Raw genomic sequence first — 18,802 nt, 5'->3', positions numbered from 1 at the left:
AACTTCCCGTCTACTCATCTTGCCTCCCACGCTTCCTTCTTCCTGTTCCTTTTCATCCTCCGATAACTCCTTACGTACATTCCCAGCTTGGAATCTGTTAAAATAAGGAAAGCAAGGGACACGGCGGGGGGGGGGGGAGGAGGAGAGGAGGCGGGGATAGGAAGGACGGGATAATAACAGAGTGATGGTGGAGTTAAAGAAGCAAAAGGATTCTCGACCGAGCGCATGCATAACCGTGAACCTTCGCGCTTCGAGATATGATTTGTGACCTCTGTGTTCGGGGCCAATTAGAAAAGCGCGAAATCGTTATTTCGATCGGCACGAAGCGCAATTTACCGATTACCGCGAAGTGGTATATACGCAAACTAGTATACGTGAAACATCGTTGGAAGCGAGCGTTCTCCAATACCGATCAATTCCGTCGCTTTACGCATTTGTTATATCTGGCGAGCGGAAAGGTGGGCATTGACAGTGTCGTTCTGTGTTTTTCACCGTTCGTTTAACCATTTAGCTTCCGCGTCGTTCATTTTAGCGTGAAAAATGCACGTGGTACGTGTACCGTATCGTATATAGATTTGCGTCTTGAAAAAAAATTTACACCTTGAGGAATAGGTATTCGCGGCTCGTATATAAATTTGCAACACTGATCATCAATCGAAATTCGAAGTGGTGAAATTGATGGAAAGCAGGCATCCATCCTGGTACATCTGCCTGGGCTAAGAACAAGACGCAAAGGTGCACCGTTAGTTCAATTTTCACACCGGAGTGCGATCTTAATGAAGAACTACAGGGTGCAGTTTATTACAATGTACCGATGAAACGTGTGGCCGGGATGATATTCAGCATTACATGCGCCTGGGATGCTGATATTCCGGAGTAACATCGCGGTAATACTTTCGAGTTGAGAAAGCGTATTCATACTTATGCAGGAGAGAACGATTTGTTGCGCGAACACCCAGGGACTTTCATTACAATGATAATCATAAATTACAGACCCCTCGTAGATTCGTTGTCGACAGGAACAGAGAACGCCTTGATAACGCGCCGTAACACGAACTAACGTTTCATCCGCTCGGCAGATCTTTCGTTCCATCTTGTATTCCTATCATAAATACTCGAAACGTCTCTCGAGTCAGTTGGTTGGAAGGCGATGGCGGCGGCGGCGAACGGAAAACGGTCAAAGAAAATTTCCACACGCGGCTTGTCGCGATGTCGCGAACCACGAGAGAAATGGCGATCGTGGCGGCGCATCTGGCCGACGGAGCAGGTCGGCCGGAGTGCGATGCTCCATCCTAGATGCAGCCGTCCGACGAAATGACGTACGTAAACCGTTCCTCGGCGGCGTGCGGCTCCGCGAGGGAACGGTTCGATTTCTGATATACGAGGTACATTTAGATACGATTCAAGCTCAAGTGGCATCGGCAACGACGTCGCCCGTCGGCGCGCTGAATCTGATGTATAATCTCGGCTCTCGAGAGCGAGACCCGCCCTCCTCTCCCCGCGACCTCTTTTCCCCTCCAACAAAGGCAATGAGATTCCTTTTCTATGTGTGACTAGACTTTCAGCGGATCTACAGCGGCGAACCTTCGCTTCGCGAGCACGGTATGAAAACCTGTTCGGAAAGCGTAATCTCTGTCGCAGGTGGCACGATGAAATCGTAAATAAGACGGAGCGAGCCACGCCGGCTGGTTCCGCGTAGCTGTTAACGACGCGTTCGGATGCGCTAATCAGTTCTGCTTTTATTGTGGCACTCTTGATACACGTAACAGCAGATTACGTTAGGCGCTTACTTTGCCGAGTTGGCGTAATGACGCTTTTATTGCTTTGCAAATCAAATCGATGCAAATCAAGAGCAAATGATGATAGCGCCGCGTCCGCATATATTAGGATCTCAAATTCAAATTTTATTCGTAATTGGACATTTATTATGTATTTTCTGAAAATTTACGTCGATTATATTATAATGCCGCTAAAATATACCGCCAAATGAGTCTAAACCGGATCTTAAATTAAACATATATTCCGTATTTATGATTTTGATATCTGATCTTCCTGGCAGGCAGTCCCTCGTGTACCTCGATCATTATACTTTCTATGGGGTACGAGTTTTTAACCTTGACCCTAGCTCGATTTCCCCACCTTTCCGTCCCATTCACTCGCAGTTAACACAAGTCGTTTACCGAGTAATTAGATATCTGGATATTTTGTATTTCGCGTTTGGCTGAACTGGCTTATCGACTAATTACTATCCTCAAGCGAGTACACTTGATTCTTACGTGTATCTCTATCTAGATGTTAGGAGAATCCATTCTTCGCCCATTTTTTTTTTTTTTTTTTTTTTTTTCATGTACACGTATACAAAATCTAGACGAGGAAAAAAGAAGAGAAAAGGCACAAAGGTACAAAGAAGAATCGTTAAACAAAACAGACTCTGTGTACTATATATCGTTATCTGTATCTAGCCATTTTATTATTCAAGTAACTGTACCCAGATATTTTAACATTGTGCACCTTTGTAACAGGACTGACTTTGCAGTATGTCATGCGCTTTGCTTTGCGTAGGCGCACAATAGTTGGGACACTCGTGTGAGTCATTCTGCGCTCCGGAACGCGCACCTATATATATATGTGTGTGTGTGTGTGTGTGTGTGTGTGTGTGTGTGTGTGTGTGTGTGTGTGTGTGTGTATGGGCGCATAGAAATGCACATTTATTTACACGTTTGTCTCCAGGCGCATAATTGCGGATGGTTGTTATACGTACTTAACGCGCCGTGTAAAGCCACAGTTTTTCAACTAGCCGCCACACCGGACGGCGTAATTGTTCCCGCTTCTGCAACTCGCTTCGGTTTTCTAAAACGGCGGCTGCTACACGATGCGACATGATGTGTCTGTCCGACAAGCGTTACAAATTTGCTTGACACTCTTTGTACACGCGAGAACTTCGCGAGATATGATCTAACATATTTCTTCGTGTAATTACGAAGCCGTAAGTTAGAATTGTACAACTACTCCGCTTTTGTACCTGGTCTCACGTCGCTGCCACTCCCGTTTCTCTCATTCAGCCGTGAAGTGCACGCGAAGTTATATACTAAATTCTCCAAAGAATTTCGATCATAACGCAGGCACGAGGACAATGGACATTTGGTGTCTTTCATTTATGACTCGTTTGATCATCAATTTGAAAGTGCGTGTAGCGTTTAGCTCTTTAACCGAAAAATTAAGACACGTTCCATCAACGTGAAACCGATGAAACTATATCTTATCTGAAATCTCTGATCGATCTATATTCTATGAAATAAGACGTCTCCGTCAACGTAGCAGCGAAGTATGATATTATATTTTTCGAACTTTGCGAGTGACAGCTTGGTTTTCTACCCCCAGTTATATTCCTGCACGCTTTTTCGCGCGTTCCCGATATCGCGTCTTCTTGTCGAATTTATTCGTAGAACTAATATTACGGATAAGAGGACGTTTTTAACATATGTATACGAAGCCCGAATAAGGTGAGCTCCCCGGTTGGATTGTCGCCAACATTTTCAATCGTCCTTTGCACTCGACAGAATCTCCATTCCCTCGGCTCTTCCGCTCCGCGGACGGCGACGCGCGCATTTCCACACACACACACACAGGAATTGAATGCGCTCGTACTTCTAACGTATCTCACGACGGTCAGCTTTCTCATCCACGTCGTGCCCACTTGTCTTCCTACTTCTGCCGGCACTTTTGTTTTTCAATGTCACTCAATGTCCATGCCCGGCGCGCTCGCGGCGGTGGCACGTCGCAGGAATTTTACTTTCAGAAATGTATCGACGTCCATTCCCCTTGGCAATACGACGCTCCCCGTCAGCCATAGAGCGCCGTGCTTGTCTACGGTGCGGAAATAAAATACAAAACCCAAGCGAGCTTTTGCGTATTTTGTTACATCAACGTCGCATTTCGCGGCAAATGCCTCTCGCGCGCCGCCCCGCAAAAGGAACCGCTTTCTGAGAGAAACACCGCGCTCGTATTTCGCGACATTGGCGCTCCGCCGATTTAAAGCTTTTGTTAGAAATTTAATTCTCCGGGGTAATTAATGCTGTCATCTTGCGGTAACACCGTTCGTATCCAAGGCATTCCGTGTCGGCGGGGGTGTACGGGAGATTTCATCGCCGCGAAATACAACGCCCGCTTTTCTCTCATTCATCCCGACGTGAAAAAGCGCGTTTTCGGTCGCCCTCATTGCTATCGTCATAAATATGCAGGAGCGGTAAAAGCGGCGGTAAAGGCAGTCAAGCCTCTGGCTTGCCCCTCGTCACTTTTTAACGTCGTGTAATGTCGTCAGGGCGAGGATGTACGTTCCACCGTAGCTGTACATCCCTGATGGTATGTTTCTAATTTGCGTGCATGCATCGCTCACCGTAGCCTGCTGCAAGAATTTAATACACGAAACCGCACCTAGGCGGGGTTTGCGAGAGAACAGGGAGAGACAGCCAGAGAGAGAGAGAGAGAGAGAGGGAGGGAGAGAGAGAGAAACAGACATATGCAAACGGCGGCGGGTGTCTGCTCGTTGCATTGCACCGCACGACACCAAACGAGCGCGTGGCACGAGCACGCGATTCGACCTGCACGACCGAACTCGGCAGACGAGAAGGAACGAGCCAATAACGTAATTACTTTCGATGGTTCTCCGGAAACTATTCGCACTTCGCAGATTGCGCGCTCGCGCGGCTGTAATTGAATATTCGGCGCCGGAATTACAGGATGACTGCGCTGAAGATGCGCTCAAGGAGATCACGCGGCTACGCCATTTCGTTCCCCCCCCCCCCCACCCGGGGTTCGCAGAGAATGCAAAGTGTCGAGTAATTGTCCCAAGTTTCTTGTCATTAACGCCACCGCCGCACACGCGACAACGGCTGCGTCCCGATAATTTCGATACATTCTAAACGCACTGTTTTACTAAATTTAATTAAACACAGCGGTGATTATCGTTCTCACGACGGGAGATCACATGCTGTGCTCGTTTATATCCAAATGTTATAATAATAAACATAATCGCGCTTACATCGTGAGAAAGTAGAGCTTCATTGTTGGAGAATTCACTGTCTCATTCATCGTGATAAGTGTGAAACAGTTACATCCGTTATATAATATTTATTAATTATAACGATTACATACTTGTAATATTTATAAGAAACAGATGGTATTGTTAAATATTTAGTATATGCATAATTGCAAATAACCGAATCTTTTGTATAAAAAGATTTTTGTTTTTTATACGTTTTAACTTGAAGTTTCTTTTTTTTTTTAAATATTGTATTTAAATATACCTTATGTATTCAAATTTATTTTAATACTCTTTCTATATCACAATTAAAATTCTCATTTCTTCTATTTTAATTGTAAGTATATCTTACATCTTTAAATAGTATTGCGCATTGTGTTCGCGTAGATTCACTTAGATTAAAAGTATAGATTATCTCCTAGCAATTAAAGCTTAATTTATGACCATTCGACAGATATATCTCAATACGGTAAGCACTCCACGTACTATTACTGTCGGCCGATTCGAATGAGACAAGGGAATTAGCTAGTTAAGTATGACGAAGGCAATGACTACTGGTTATTTCTTCATGACCGCCGATAACCTGCCAGGATGACTCTGCATGTTGGATTCGGAAGCGGTCGAAGATTTCTTCCGAGAATGACTACACGATTTTATATGATTATCTTTAGAACATTCTGATTACTATTAACAGAGGTAATTTTCAACTATTCGACTCTCTCGGTCTCTTTCTTTCTCGCAATAAAAGAAATTTTAATAAATTCATGAAAGGAACAAAGAGATTATTTGCGAAGAGGAAACATTTATAAATAATAGACTATTTATTCCTAGCCTAATAATATAATATTTATATTATACATATTTACTTTATTGAATTTCATACAAAATTTATTCTAAATTATATTAATGTCCTTATCACGTTAATGATGTTTTCTTCGTTATTTGCTTGAAATACGCGGCAATTGCTTTCGAATGAATATAATATAATATTTATATTATATATATTCAATTTATTGTGATTCGTACAAAATTTATTCTAAATTATACCAATGTCTTTATTACGTCGAATGATGTTGCCTTCGTTATTTACTTGAAATACGCAGCAATTGCCTTAGAATGGATGTATCAGAGTGAAAGCGGCTTATAACATTCGACGAAAACTAATCTTCTCAAATATAGCTTCTTTGCCGGGAGCTTAAGTATAGCTCCTTTACCGAAGATAGTAGCCGCGAAACACTTCGATGTAACCTGCCACTTCGATGCGGAACGCCAAACGTGAAGGGGTACGGAGTTCGCGTGTGGCTCTCGCGTGGTGATTGTTGGTGTCCCACGAGGAATGCTGTTCCTTTTCTTGCCAACGTCTTATCTCGATACTATTAGCGCACGGCCCTATGCAAATTCAGCGACAAGCTGTACCGCTGCGGCGGTCACGTGTGCGGACACATAAATTCCGAACGAGCCGAGTGTGACCTCGCCTCTCTTACCCGATCGTTCGACGCGACACGTGGTTACATCGAGCTACGGTAAACGTACGCGGAAAGCATTCGCGTGTCTTACTTACCTGGATAAACGTACGCACGAGCGCGCGTACACGTACGTACGTACGTATATATATATATACGTTTCGATGTATGTATATCCGAGGAACGAAGTTTTAGCGCTTCGGTTCCGAGCGATCGGGCGCACTTTACGTGTCGGATGGCACCTTACGTGCCTGTGTGGCGCGAGGTATTTAGTATTCCCGGCGTATATCGGAGTCGACAGTACTTCCCACGGCTATTTGAAATCCAGTCTGTCGTATATAAGGTACTTGAGTATTCAGTATCTGTGCTGCACGACCCGACACGCAACGCTCATCGTCGTCCACCGCGCTGGATTATGCGAAAAGAGGCACGAGAGGCTCGCGCTGACATAAGCACGATCACCATCGATTGTCGGGCGCTTGTTAAGAAACGCGCGACGAGTAAATCGTTTCTCTCTCTGCAGCATGTCGGCTTGCGGTGACCACGCGACATAATTATCCGAGAGAATGTCCAACAGAATCGTGAAAAATTATTTCTGAAAAAAAGAACCGAGCGCACGATACTTGCTTTCAGGACGCTTTCTCTTCAACAATGTGAAACGATTTTGGTCTCATCTATCGTTATTGTCATACCTGGAGATTTTATCGAAACTTAACGACAACGTAACGACATGTTACTTCATTTACTTGCTAATGCGCACAAAATTACGTACGGATGTATCACAAGTTTATTATGTATAAATATGAAGGGAGTAATATACGACAGACAATTTGAACGGTAGCACTGCTAGCCGCTTAACTGTCATGCAAATTCGCGTACGTTAACGTAGCGTAGAGTATTCAGAAAAGATCGCGTAAGCATTTTGGAAGAAGAAGAAGAAGAAGAATTTTTAAATCAGCACTTTTTCTGAATATTTATAACTTCCCTACACGACGAGGCTTGTTTGCTCTTACCTACGGAGGCGGCCATTCGTTTCTCGAGTTGGCCCACCGTGACCGTGCTCAACAGCTCTATCTCCCGTAGTGAGACAACCATGTATGAAATTGACTTGTGAATTATGTGTAATTTGTCATACTGTCCAACCAGCGGCGTCAGACTGCGACTTCGTGATTGTAACCGCGAAAGTGCACACGACAATTGATGCGCATTGCCTCGCGCCAAATGGTTTTTAGATGGCGATTCCCGAAGAAATAAATGCTACGGCGTTTCTGCTCAACGTTTTAAAAACGTTTACGCACATATATAATCCTTTCGCATCTCATTTCGATTGTATTATTGATTTATTGTCGCATTATCCGCCGCGAATTAAAGAGCGATATATCCGGATATATATACACAATAAAATCAACAATCGTCTTCGAGGTTCGTCTTCGTGAAAATGCATGACTTTACCATGTATCTCCTCTCCGCGAGAACGCCAACATAGATCGACTCGGAAAGATCAAGTTGAATCTTCATTCAGAGATGAACTACACGGCAAAAGCTAATCGGTTAATCGTTTTTTTACGCAGCTCCATTCTATCGTAAAACTACTTACACGATAGATAGATACATAGATACGGGCAAATGCCGATACCTCGCGGTTCAATATTGCCCGCTCCGAGTCAACTCATGTTTCAATGCGCGATGATGCGGCGATACCGGCATTATTGCCAGTCCGGAAAGAACCCGGTTTATCGCGTTACGGATCATCTCCCCCCCCCCCTATCCACCACCAAGGATGAAAGTACGGCGATCGCGTGCAATCCGCTCGATGACATACACGTGGAAATGTTAATGTCGCTCATTAAGGAACGGTGCCTTGGCGGCGTGAGTGCCTTTCGCATTTCATATGGAAATCGCTGTTATGCATCAGTTCCCGACAATTTTATGTATATATATTTATATATATATATATATATATACATATATGCGCATGCACGTGCGACATTATGGACCCGCGGCCGTTACAGCCGGTAGTATGCGACAAGCAGAATCCGTTAGTCGACGGCGGCTCGATAGCGAAGAACTCGAACTCGTGATGATGCGGCGGGTGACCACAATAAATACGAGAACAATTGCACCTTGGCAACTCGCTCGTCGACGTTTCTTCGTCGGCGTTCTATCACCTTCGAGAAAGAAAGAAAATAGGACGGAGTGCGAGAGAGGGAGAGAGAAAGAGGGAGAAAAAGTGAGGATAGAAAGAACCGTCAGCCGTGTCCGAATGTATTATTCGCGCGCTGACCTATAGTTCTAATTACGGCGGATCGTAATAAGCGCGGTGCAATTTCAAGCGCGAATCGGTCCGCGCGCGTAAATCTCCGGAAATCGGCAGTTAAGAACTAGCGGCACCGGGCGCATTTTAAAGTCGGGGAATACTAAAAGCTGGAGCCGCGCCAGAGCGAATCACTGGATACTTTATGAGCGCGGATTCCCGCGAAGATTTACGCCCGACGCTCTGGCACTGGAAAAATAACAATCGTAAGTTGGCCTAAAGTCGACGCCCGCCTCTTGGTGCTTTAACGAAACCCGATAAATCCGCGTGAATGTCGTTCGCGCGGGCGCGCGCGAAACAAATTACGAGACGAGAGGTTGGGGGGTGTCTCGCGTGGGTGTCTTTATTTCGTCACGAAGGAGACTCGACTTTCGCGCGTCGACGTATTTAATAAACAATCTGGTCTCCGATGCCAAAGCGCTGTACGACTGAATTCTCGCGGCATGCGCGAACCTTGGCCAGCGAGGCCGTATCAAAATCCTATATAATACCGGCGAAGTTAAAATCCCCTGGACACGAGGCGCGAACTTGGTATCGGCCTCCTAGACTGCCGCACGCCTTCCATCAAAACGTGCAAGAAACTTTTACTCGGGGGGACCAGACTGCTCCTCGGGGCCGTTTATCCGGCTATATCGTTATAAACTTCTCGCGATATCGTCACGATTTTCTCTTTCGTCCCGTCGAAGAAGATACGCGGGACCGTTATACACACTCACCCACACGTAGCCGCGCTCGGATTCCCGTTTAAACAAAGGCGGAAGGACAAGGATGAAAAATGACTCGCGCGGAAGTCGTGGTATTTCGCTTAGGTGTATCTAAGCAACTGTTCTTAAGAAAAATATGTACGAGCGGATTCCGCTTTTGTTTCTGTTCCTCGTCGGGGGACCACACGCTGCGTTACATATATATATATATATATATATATAGAGTATATATAGTATATATAATATATAACGCACACACAGAAAAATACCGGCGACGAACGAGAAAAATAGAATCACGAGCGACGATTGAAGGGAAGCGCCGGTCATAAAGAATAGGAAATGGCTGCGTACACACAGTGCTGATGCGCATATATACATTTTTGATGGATACGTTCGTACATCCAACTACATTTATATAGAACTTGTTCGAATTCGCGTAGTATAAAGTTCACGTTAATAAAATCCGAGTGCACATTATTTTACGGCATTGTTATAAATGCAAAATGAATCGCGTTATTGTTTTTTGCGTAAGAGTAAAAAGAAAAGTTCATTCACAAAAATAAGAAACTTTCCGGTTTTATTGCGTCGTTTTTCAAGTAGAACTAACGTAAATTCGCGCATAATTTCCACTTGAATGTAAAAAACGCTTGAATGCCTAACACGCTGAAACAAATTAAGGCAATCGGCATGTAGAAAAACTGCTTTACATTCCTCTCGAAAAGCTGCGGGAACTTTTGCGTGTTGCGTTTGCTACTATTAGATGAATATAGATGAGCTATAACTTCATGTAATATTAAATAATTCTATCGTTTTTGTGAAAATAGAAGAACGAAGATAGAAGAACTCTATTAAGAAGAAAAAAAAAAGAAAAAAAAAAAGACAGAATAATCTATTTCACAAATTTGACAAAGAAAACGTGCAAATGTACGTACAATCTCTATCTGCGATATGTCGAAGAATTGTCAATATATCAGTTATCAATTCTTATCGATCGCTGCGAGCGAAACCTTTACCTTCAATGCGGCTGCATTTATTCGCGGTGCATGCTCGACGGAACGCAAGCGCGGCGGGAATCATCGTTGCGAATCGACGGGAGCAAATTTTCCTTGTGGCGGTACGAAGCCGCGATTACGGCCGAGCCGTACGTACGATCATGTAGAAAGAACGCATTAGGGAGAAGCGCGGTATTAGCAGGGAATTCAACCTTCAGACCGGACGGCGTTGCCGACCGGCCGTCTAAACCGGACTATATCGTCCAGAACTAATTGCCTTGGCGGACGTTTGGTTGCCGCTGCTGGGTACCTCCTGTGCCAAATGGTTTGTTCGCGAACGAAGCACCGGCGACGAGAAAGAGGGCCCATGCGTTAAAGACGAGACGAGGCGAGGGGCGAGAGGGGAGATTGGCGATTCGCTCGCTCGCTCGCCTGTACAGCGACGATCCTATCGTCGACTAACGGGGCTTCGGCTTTAGAAGTTTCGTGATCGTGACGCGGCCTGTCGTCGCCGATTGTCGCCGTCTTGTTGCCCGGCGTCGATCACGATCACGTGCTATGTATAGCCGGCCGAGTACAACGTTTTTATTTTTCCGGGCATTCGTCTCGGTTTCGGATAAGAATTCTAATTTGTCCGGTCTTTTTGTCCTTAATGGGCGAGGGCGGCGGGATGAGAGGGGAAAGATTTATTTGACGATCGTGGCGAAAGGAAACTCGTGTCAAGAGATCATCAAAGCGTGACCGAGATCCTCTCCACTCTTCGACGTTCACGATTGACCGATTTGCAGCCTCGATCGAATTAATCTCTTCCGTCTGTTCTGCCTTCGCCACGCGAAAAGTCCTATTTGACGACATTCATCATCCCGCGTCATCGTCGTCGTCGTTGTCGTCGTCGTCGTCGTCGTCGTCGTCGTCGTCGTCGTCAAAAATCTCTCGATTAATATTAAATCTCTCTCAAGGAAGAAAAATGGATGACAACGGAGCGTGCGGAAGTGAGATAAAAGCAGGTTAAAAGCACAATAAAAAGAGTACTTTGTAGACGTCAAGCTGTCACATACAGACATGCTTGTGAGCCGGCACGCAAGGGGTTTTCTCAAGAAATTCGCCATAAACGGTCGCCGGTGCGTAAGATGCGCTGCCTTTGCATATGTGCGCCCTGTCTCAAATACCTTTTACTTTCTCCGCTCCTTAGACGCACCTTAACGTCCCTTTACGTATCTCGCCGTACTGTTAGATTATCACGTGAGCACTCGAGCGTTGATGGTTTTACGGCGGCACAAAAGACGCGAGCATAAAACGACGCATCGCCGGCTAGCCAGCGCGATCACGCTTCCCTTGGACTCCGGCATGCCGTGCCTTTTGGCAATTATCCGGCATGACGATCGCGTAAAAGAAATATCGCGCGGGGATTACACGAGATCGCGAGACGTTTACTTTTTATTCCGTCCGCCAGATGTTCGCCAGTGCGAATTATGTCGCCCTGGGCGCCGCGCTTCAACAATTGGGACACGGAGCTGTCTTTCAACCGAATCTGTTCCGGCCATATAGTTAGTTCTCTTTGTAGCAAAAACTGATACGAAGTAAATCGCTCACTCTCGGCTGGTTCGTTAGATCGTTCGTTTTTGTGCCGCATGTAAAAGCTCTCTACCGCAGACAAAAAGTATTAGAAGCGGTGTATCTCACAGCGAAAACATCTCAGAAATACTCACCAAATATTTAATTAACGTTACTGTTCGAATTATATTATTTATTTTTGCACGAAACGGAAGTAGTGACATGATAAATTGATAATACATGACTATTAAGTCAAAAAAAAAAAAAAAAAAAAAAAAGAGAACGTTACAAATTACGATCCTCAATGAATCGTTGAATGTTTTCAAATATACGAAATGACAATACTTTACTTTTTGAGACACTACTTCAAGCTTTGGTCATCCTGCAACGCGATAATAATTTATATACGTCCGTTTTAGTTTCCTCATCTCGGAAGCAAATTACCCGGTATGTGTTACCCCTGACAGATGCGCTTGAAAAATATCACGGAACAATACCGCTTCTCCATAGGTATAAGATCCCATTCTGCCGTTTAATTAATGCCCACAAGTCCGACGTCCGCGGACGTATAGTTTATATTAATTATACCTCGGAAGATTCAATTAGTGCGTTTCTCATTACACTTACTTATACTGGTATCCATTATTCATGAGGAACCACTGTGGTAGCACTCTCTGACAATGCACATGATCCTTCTAATTCATTGTCAGTATCAAATATATAAATGTACACGTAATGTACGCGTGTATCGATCTTTCATAAAACGCGTGAAATATGAAAACGAAAAGTTCATTTTTATCAATTTTTGAAAAATTTTACCTGACATTTTTTTAATTTTATACAATTTTATATTTAGATTTTATTGAGATTTTATATTTAAATTGTTATATTTAGATTTGTTACATCACTGTTTGAAATAATAATTATAAAATGTTACAATAACGAATTTGCTGTGGTGCGCATGCAATTCTTTTTTTTTTTTTTTTTTTTTTTTTTTCCAAGATTTTATCAACGTTTCAAAACTCTTCGAGGAAGATATATTCGCGTACGTGCCGTAAAGGCATTCAACAGCAACGGGAAAATAATGGGTCAAGAAATACTCGAGAAAGAGTGTACCTCAGGGCGACACCCAATATGTGGTTCCATTGGGTGCGGCTTCTCGTAGGAAAATCAATCGCGCTGGAAGTGCGAAAGCTGTTTCGTACTCTGCAAAAATTTAAATAAGATTCGAACGAAAATCTCTGAATGCAACTCCAGAGATATTTGCCAGAGAAATCGCGATCGACCATTTGTATTATTTGTCAAAGAATCGATATTACCTGATGAAATTGCATTGCAGAATTTAGATTTACTTGTTTCATCAAATTAATTATTTCGCGATAGCAAGCTACACTTTGTTAAATTCTTGCTCATTGCATTCTTTCATATTTATAGGGGATATTTTAGTGTTTTAATATAAACAATTTTTTGTTAAATGATTAGTGCAAAAATGTATTTTTTTGAAATAATTTCTAACATACGCGGAGAATCAAATAGCAATATAAAATATTGATTCTCGAGAATGTTTGATATATTTTTGAAAAAAAATTGAAAACTGGAATATATTGCGAAAGATAATATTCGTGACAGATTGTTACACACGATGGAAACGATTATTGCACAGCTCGATGCAGAATTCCCAACATTTTTATATGATATTGATTTGACGTTGGAAATTTCGTTTAAAATATACGTCAGAGTTAAACTTACGACCGCTATTCAGATTATACACAGTGTCAGTTAGGAAAATATTCGATATTTGCATACATCAACAAGATACTCAGAATCAATCTTGTTTTAACGAAAAATAGTTTATAAACTAAATAAGAAAAAAAATTACCGTCCATTTCTTTTTCTGTCATTTAATTTATATTCATATTAAAAATATAATGTATCGTTTCATGAGGTATGTAATATTTTAACAGAGATTCGTGTCTAAATCTTTCGATGCGAATGCGAAAATATGATATTCGCGGTTTCAACAATCCGCCGATGTTATCGAGTACGCAATCTCTTGCACACGTTATAGAATCCTTAATCAACTTGCGAAATTATCTTATCCTTAATATCTTTCCATTATTAATGTATTAATTAATGGATTAGACAGGTGAAAAATTACGCGTACGGTTTGTGAAGAACGTGTGATAAGCACATCGACCCGATTCTCACCGACATGAGTACCGGACGACACCGTCTATTATGTCTCACGTTTTGTTTCGCTTATTTTCATCCGGTAGATCAAGGCAATTGGTACCGCGGGCATTGTACAGAAAATTATTGCACTTCGCCCAAAGCGATCCTTACATTACACAAAATGTTCGTAGGCGACTGATGTGAAACGATCTTAACATACTTCGGTTATCCTATGAAACGCCATAATTGTGCATAACAACAAGAAGAACGCGCGGAACCTCGAGGCTTACTCATCCCGCATATGGAAATCTAATTTTAATGATAACGGATCAAAAGGAAGATTATCGCATATTAATCTCTCGGTTTTACTCTCGCCATTCGAAATATTGTCATTGAATTTTTTCTTTGACGGAGAACGTATAACGGTATTGCCTCGTAAATTGCATCTATTAAAGCAGTGCTATTAATTTCGAATGTACGATACAAAAAAAAATTCTATCAAATGTCTAAAAACGCTTTTGTATCGCAGAAACTGCTCCTTTATGCCACCGTGAAGTTGTAGAAGTTGTTTCTTAATTAACGTCCGCGTAATAAGGCAATCAAGGGATCTGCGTTCCGCTTTAGCGTTTCCATCGTAAAAAAAAAAAGAAAAAGAAGAGGGAGAGGAGGGGGGGAAACATATTCAGAGCGGTTATCGGACGGAGTAGCCTCGGGAGTTTGCCAGCATCAGCGCATACATAGTCGATAGTTCTAGTACTACGGTCTTTAGGAAGATACGATAACGATTCAATCTTACCTGGATTGCTGTCGGCGTTAGAGCTGAATAGGACGCAAAGCCCCGTCTCGTAGTTGACCGCCTGGCAGGAGTCGTTTGCCTGACAGGTCTCGAGGCAGTCGGTGAGCATCAACGTGCCCGGTATGGACTCGAGCATGTTCGTGGGCGCGGTGTATACATAGCCGGTTACGAGCTCGAAGCCGACCATCTCGGGATCGCACTCGTCCGAACCCGCGGACGGCCCGGTGTAGTCCGGGCCGGAGAGGCCGGACGGCACGGACGCAGACGACGGCGACAGGTCGGCCGCGTGCGTCGATTCCGCGGCAGCGGCGTGCCCGTATCTCGAGACGATTTGCAGTAGCAGCAGTAACGTGACGAGCTGTCGACGGCTGTACGGTTTCGTCATTGTTGCGCCTCGATTCAACGCTCAGAAATACAGTAATGGGAACGCGGACGTGTGCAATCTGTAACAGAAAACAAAAAAAAGGGACGGACGTTGACATTTCCGTTTTCGAATTTCCGAAAAGCAAAAATTTTAAGATAAATGTCTTCTGATGGGAAAAAAAAGAAGGGAGCGACTCTGGGCGCTTGAGGCGAGGCAACAATTTGAAAGTAAAATGTTAAATTATTGCAGTCGTTGAATTTGAGGAAATAGAAAAGATAGGAAGAGATTTATTTTCAACGGTAACTTGCTGCCTTGCTTCATTTTTTAATTTCAGAAATGCAGACAGAAATCCAACAGGTCTCTCTCTACGCTTTTCTCAGTTTTCTAGAATTACACTACAATATGAAATGTCGTGCAACTTTTATCATGAAAATTTCTTTTAATATTTATTTTCTCTGTTCTCTGATGTTACTAAGAAAGATTTACAAGGAAAATTAGAAATGGGAGAGAAAATGGTATGTATGAATATAATGAGAGTTTACTGTAACTCTTATGGTATTTCATATTTAATAACAATGGTAATGAAAATACTTTTTAGAGTTAAGTGTGAAAATAAAACGATTATGTAGAATTAAACGTCTTAAGCGTTTTTCTGAACCGTTTTTCTTCGTTATGGGACTATTTTCTCTGTTGCTTAAGCGAATGCTTCAGTGCTCTGACGGACTGAATAAAGAAGAATTAACGGAAGCGAGGATTAACGGGATGGAATGTATCGCCGTTGGTCAAGTGTCGCGCTGTTCTTGTAAACGAACGGGAACAATAAATTGGAAAATAAAATTTGTCTCTACACATTTAATAATGCAAAAAATGAAGCAAGAATATTATAACAAAGCTGAATTTCAATTCCACAAGGAATCGACGGTACTTGGAAGCGATATTCAATTATGTTGAGATTAATAATAATTTTAAAGGAAACAAAATTTTTACACTGAAATTTTATGTAAGTAAAAAATTAACATTATATCTTTTAATAAAGTCATGAACATTTTTTAAGCATAATATAGAGCGGTGAAATTTCACGCATTAAGAATACACACAGATACGAAATACGGTTATTAAGTTTCAAATATTTTCAAATTAAAAAGGAAACATGGACGCGCCAATTTATTTATTAAATCACGGTATCTATATTCGTTAACATGTAACATCATTATGACAGATTTTATATAACGTTCGGACGACACGAATAAATTGAAATAACAATTAGAATATTAAAAACGCGAAACAGAACAATAAAAATTGGGAATCGTTCATATTTCCGTTACACCGTTGCATATATCGCGCAATAAATAACAAGCAGCGCGGTGTGCATATGCGGGAATTTAAATCGCCGGATACTTTTGTGGGCCACTATGACCCCGTGGAATCGCGATTCACCGGCAATCCGCGCAAACTCTGACAGTTTCGTTCCGCCGAAAATAACGACGAAATATAGCGTTCGAAATGCGTTTCGGGCGCACTTAGCGCATGTTGCTCACACCGAAATAATCACACCGATGCACTATTGGGTGTGTACACCTTTGGTACACAGACGGATTCCAGGAAACGTACCTGGCTGAAACGCGATCGAGAATGCAGCAGCAACGGCAGCGTCAGCAACAGCGGCAGCAGCAACGGCAGTCAAATGTATCGAATTTTGTAGGACGCGATCTGCCGGTACACGATATATTGTCGCACGTTGCAATTCGGCGGCGCTTTATCCCGCACTCCTGCGCCGCGCGAAGGCAAATTCCACGGGCACCTTTCTCACGGGATCATCGGTAAGCGCGCGCGCGCGCGCGTGAGCTCTCGAGAAATGGCCGTTGGCGCACAATGCTGAAACGGTACACACAAACGTGGGCTAAGCCAAACACGATCGCGAGGGTTTCTTCGAAAAAGGGGGGGGAGAGAGAGACACCGAGAGGAAGAGAAGAATCCAAAAGAGAGGAGTCAATTTTACTTTTGTTTATCGCGCATCGCGTGAATCCACCACGAAATCACAGACGCAACCGCCGGTCCGCAATGGTAATGCGAGAGGCTCGCGACCGCCGCGGTCGCTCAGAAGGATGTAACTATGTCGGCCGGCTGGCTCTCTCTTAGGCACTGTGTACACCTGGCAGTGTGGCTCTTCCACGAGCGACCGAAGACGTCTGCCGGAGGGGACCGAGGCCGCTGCCGTCTAAGGAGGACAGAACGGTACGCACAATTCGATCGCCGGTACAACACCATTGAAAACCATCACCACCTCTGGTCTCTTACCTCTTTCTCTTTCTCTTGATCGACTACCTCGCGTATTATCTCTCGCCCAGATTCCCCGCGCGCTTCCCCCTTTCCGTTTTTTTCTCCTTTTTTTTCTCTTTCCTTTTTTTTTTTTTTTTTTTTTTCTTCTTCTTCTTCTTCTTCTTCTTCTTCTTCTTCTTACATTCTCGGTCGGATCGGTGAAGTCATGCTACTTTAGACACCAAGAATAGCCAATTCGTGTCGGTTGTCAGCGCGCGGGTTTACCGAACCCACTGTCGCCCACCTACTTTAAAATCTTCCGTGATCGCACGTTCAATGGAATCTATTTCGCATGATGACACGTTATGTTCGTGTTCGGCTTAGCCGGAGCCGGGTAAGCCGTGACACCTTACGTTAAGTTATATGCTGACAAGATTTACTAGCCCCTTGACGTCCTCTTATCCTCTTTTAGAATAGGCAGCCTCCGCCAACGCTTATTTGATAGGTTCTCTTTTTCTTTTGCGTTGACAGATACCACGAGAGAAGAGGTCTGACAGCGAGTAACTAAACACACATTGTCACTCGATTATCCTTCGGCTATGATAAAGGATCTGTATAACACGAGGGATAAACACGATATTCCCGGATACTCCTTCGAATTTCTTTCTCAATTCTTTCACGTAACATAACGGATCGATCGCCTCCGGGGGATCGCCGCCGAATCGGCCGCAAAATTAAAGTCATTTCGCAATCGCTTCCGTCGTCGGTGACGTGAGAGCGACATCATATTGTAAACTCGTCGACCGATTCGGCGAGAGAGAGAGAGAGAAAGATGACCGCGAATGCAGCCGGCCGCAAAATCATCGCTACACGTGCGCACGTCGACACCGCGCGCGTCCTGATGTAAGGATGCGACATCGGATGCCTGCGTTTAATTGGTGGGAGTATGAACGTGAATAACCCGATCATGTGGTATAGATACGCGAGCATGTGAGCGAGAGCATTTCACGCTGGGACCGGCACGCGTGGTGCACCACCGGCCAGTGAAGGTAATTCCCTCGGTGTGAGGAACTAGACGGAGTAAACGGACGCGGAGCATTCTCTGTCATTAGTCGGTACTTGTTGCGGCCGTGGAAGGCCATG

At 43.6% G+C, this 18,802-nt stretch overlaps 3 protein-coding genes across 5 annotated transcripts in view; 2 read left to right on the top strand and 1 right to left on the bottom strand.

Annotated features, from left to right (window-relative positions):
• LOC105425613 (autophagy-related protein 16-1-like) overlaps positions 1–18,802 on the top strand; it is a 280,555-nt gene that overhangs the window by 99,995 nt on the left and 161,758 nt on the right. The window lies entirely within an intron of this gene.
• Atg16 (Autophagy-related 16) overlaps positions 1–18,802 on the top strand; it is a 360,881-nt gene that overhangs the window by 210,694 nt on the left and 131,385 nt on the right. The gene's annotated exons all lie outside the window — the stretch shown is intronic.
• The window catches only part of neo (ZP and PAN domain-containing protein neyo), a 172,943-nt gene that overhangs the window by 55,345 nt on the left and 98,796 nt on the right, over positions 1–18,802 (bottom strand). For 2 of the 3 annotated variants that reach the window (XM_089071883.1, XM_089071884.1), the window contains one exon: positions 15,037–15,479. In XM_089071883.1, coding sequence (XP_088928009.1) covers positions 15,037–15,421 — 385 coding nt within the window. In that variant the 5' untranslated portion in view covers positions 15,422–15,479. Of the gene's footprint in view, positions 1–15,036; positions 15,480–17,011; positions 18,331–18,802 lie in introns of those variants that run through there. The other variant, XM_011640459.3, reaches the window with a different exon arrangement.

Source organism: Pogonomyrmex barbatus, unplaced genomic scaffold (assembly GCF_055798465.1).
Source record: "Pogonomyrmex barbatus isolate J1 unplaced genomic scaffold, ASM5579846v1 scaffold12, whole genome shotgun sequence".
NCBI lineage: Eukaryota > Metazoa > Arthropoda > Insecta > Hymenoptera > Formicidae > Pogonomyrmex > Pogonomyrmex barbatus.
Note: the sequence above shows the minus strand (reverse complement) of the source record. Positions and strands in the feature narration are given on the sequence as shown.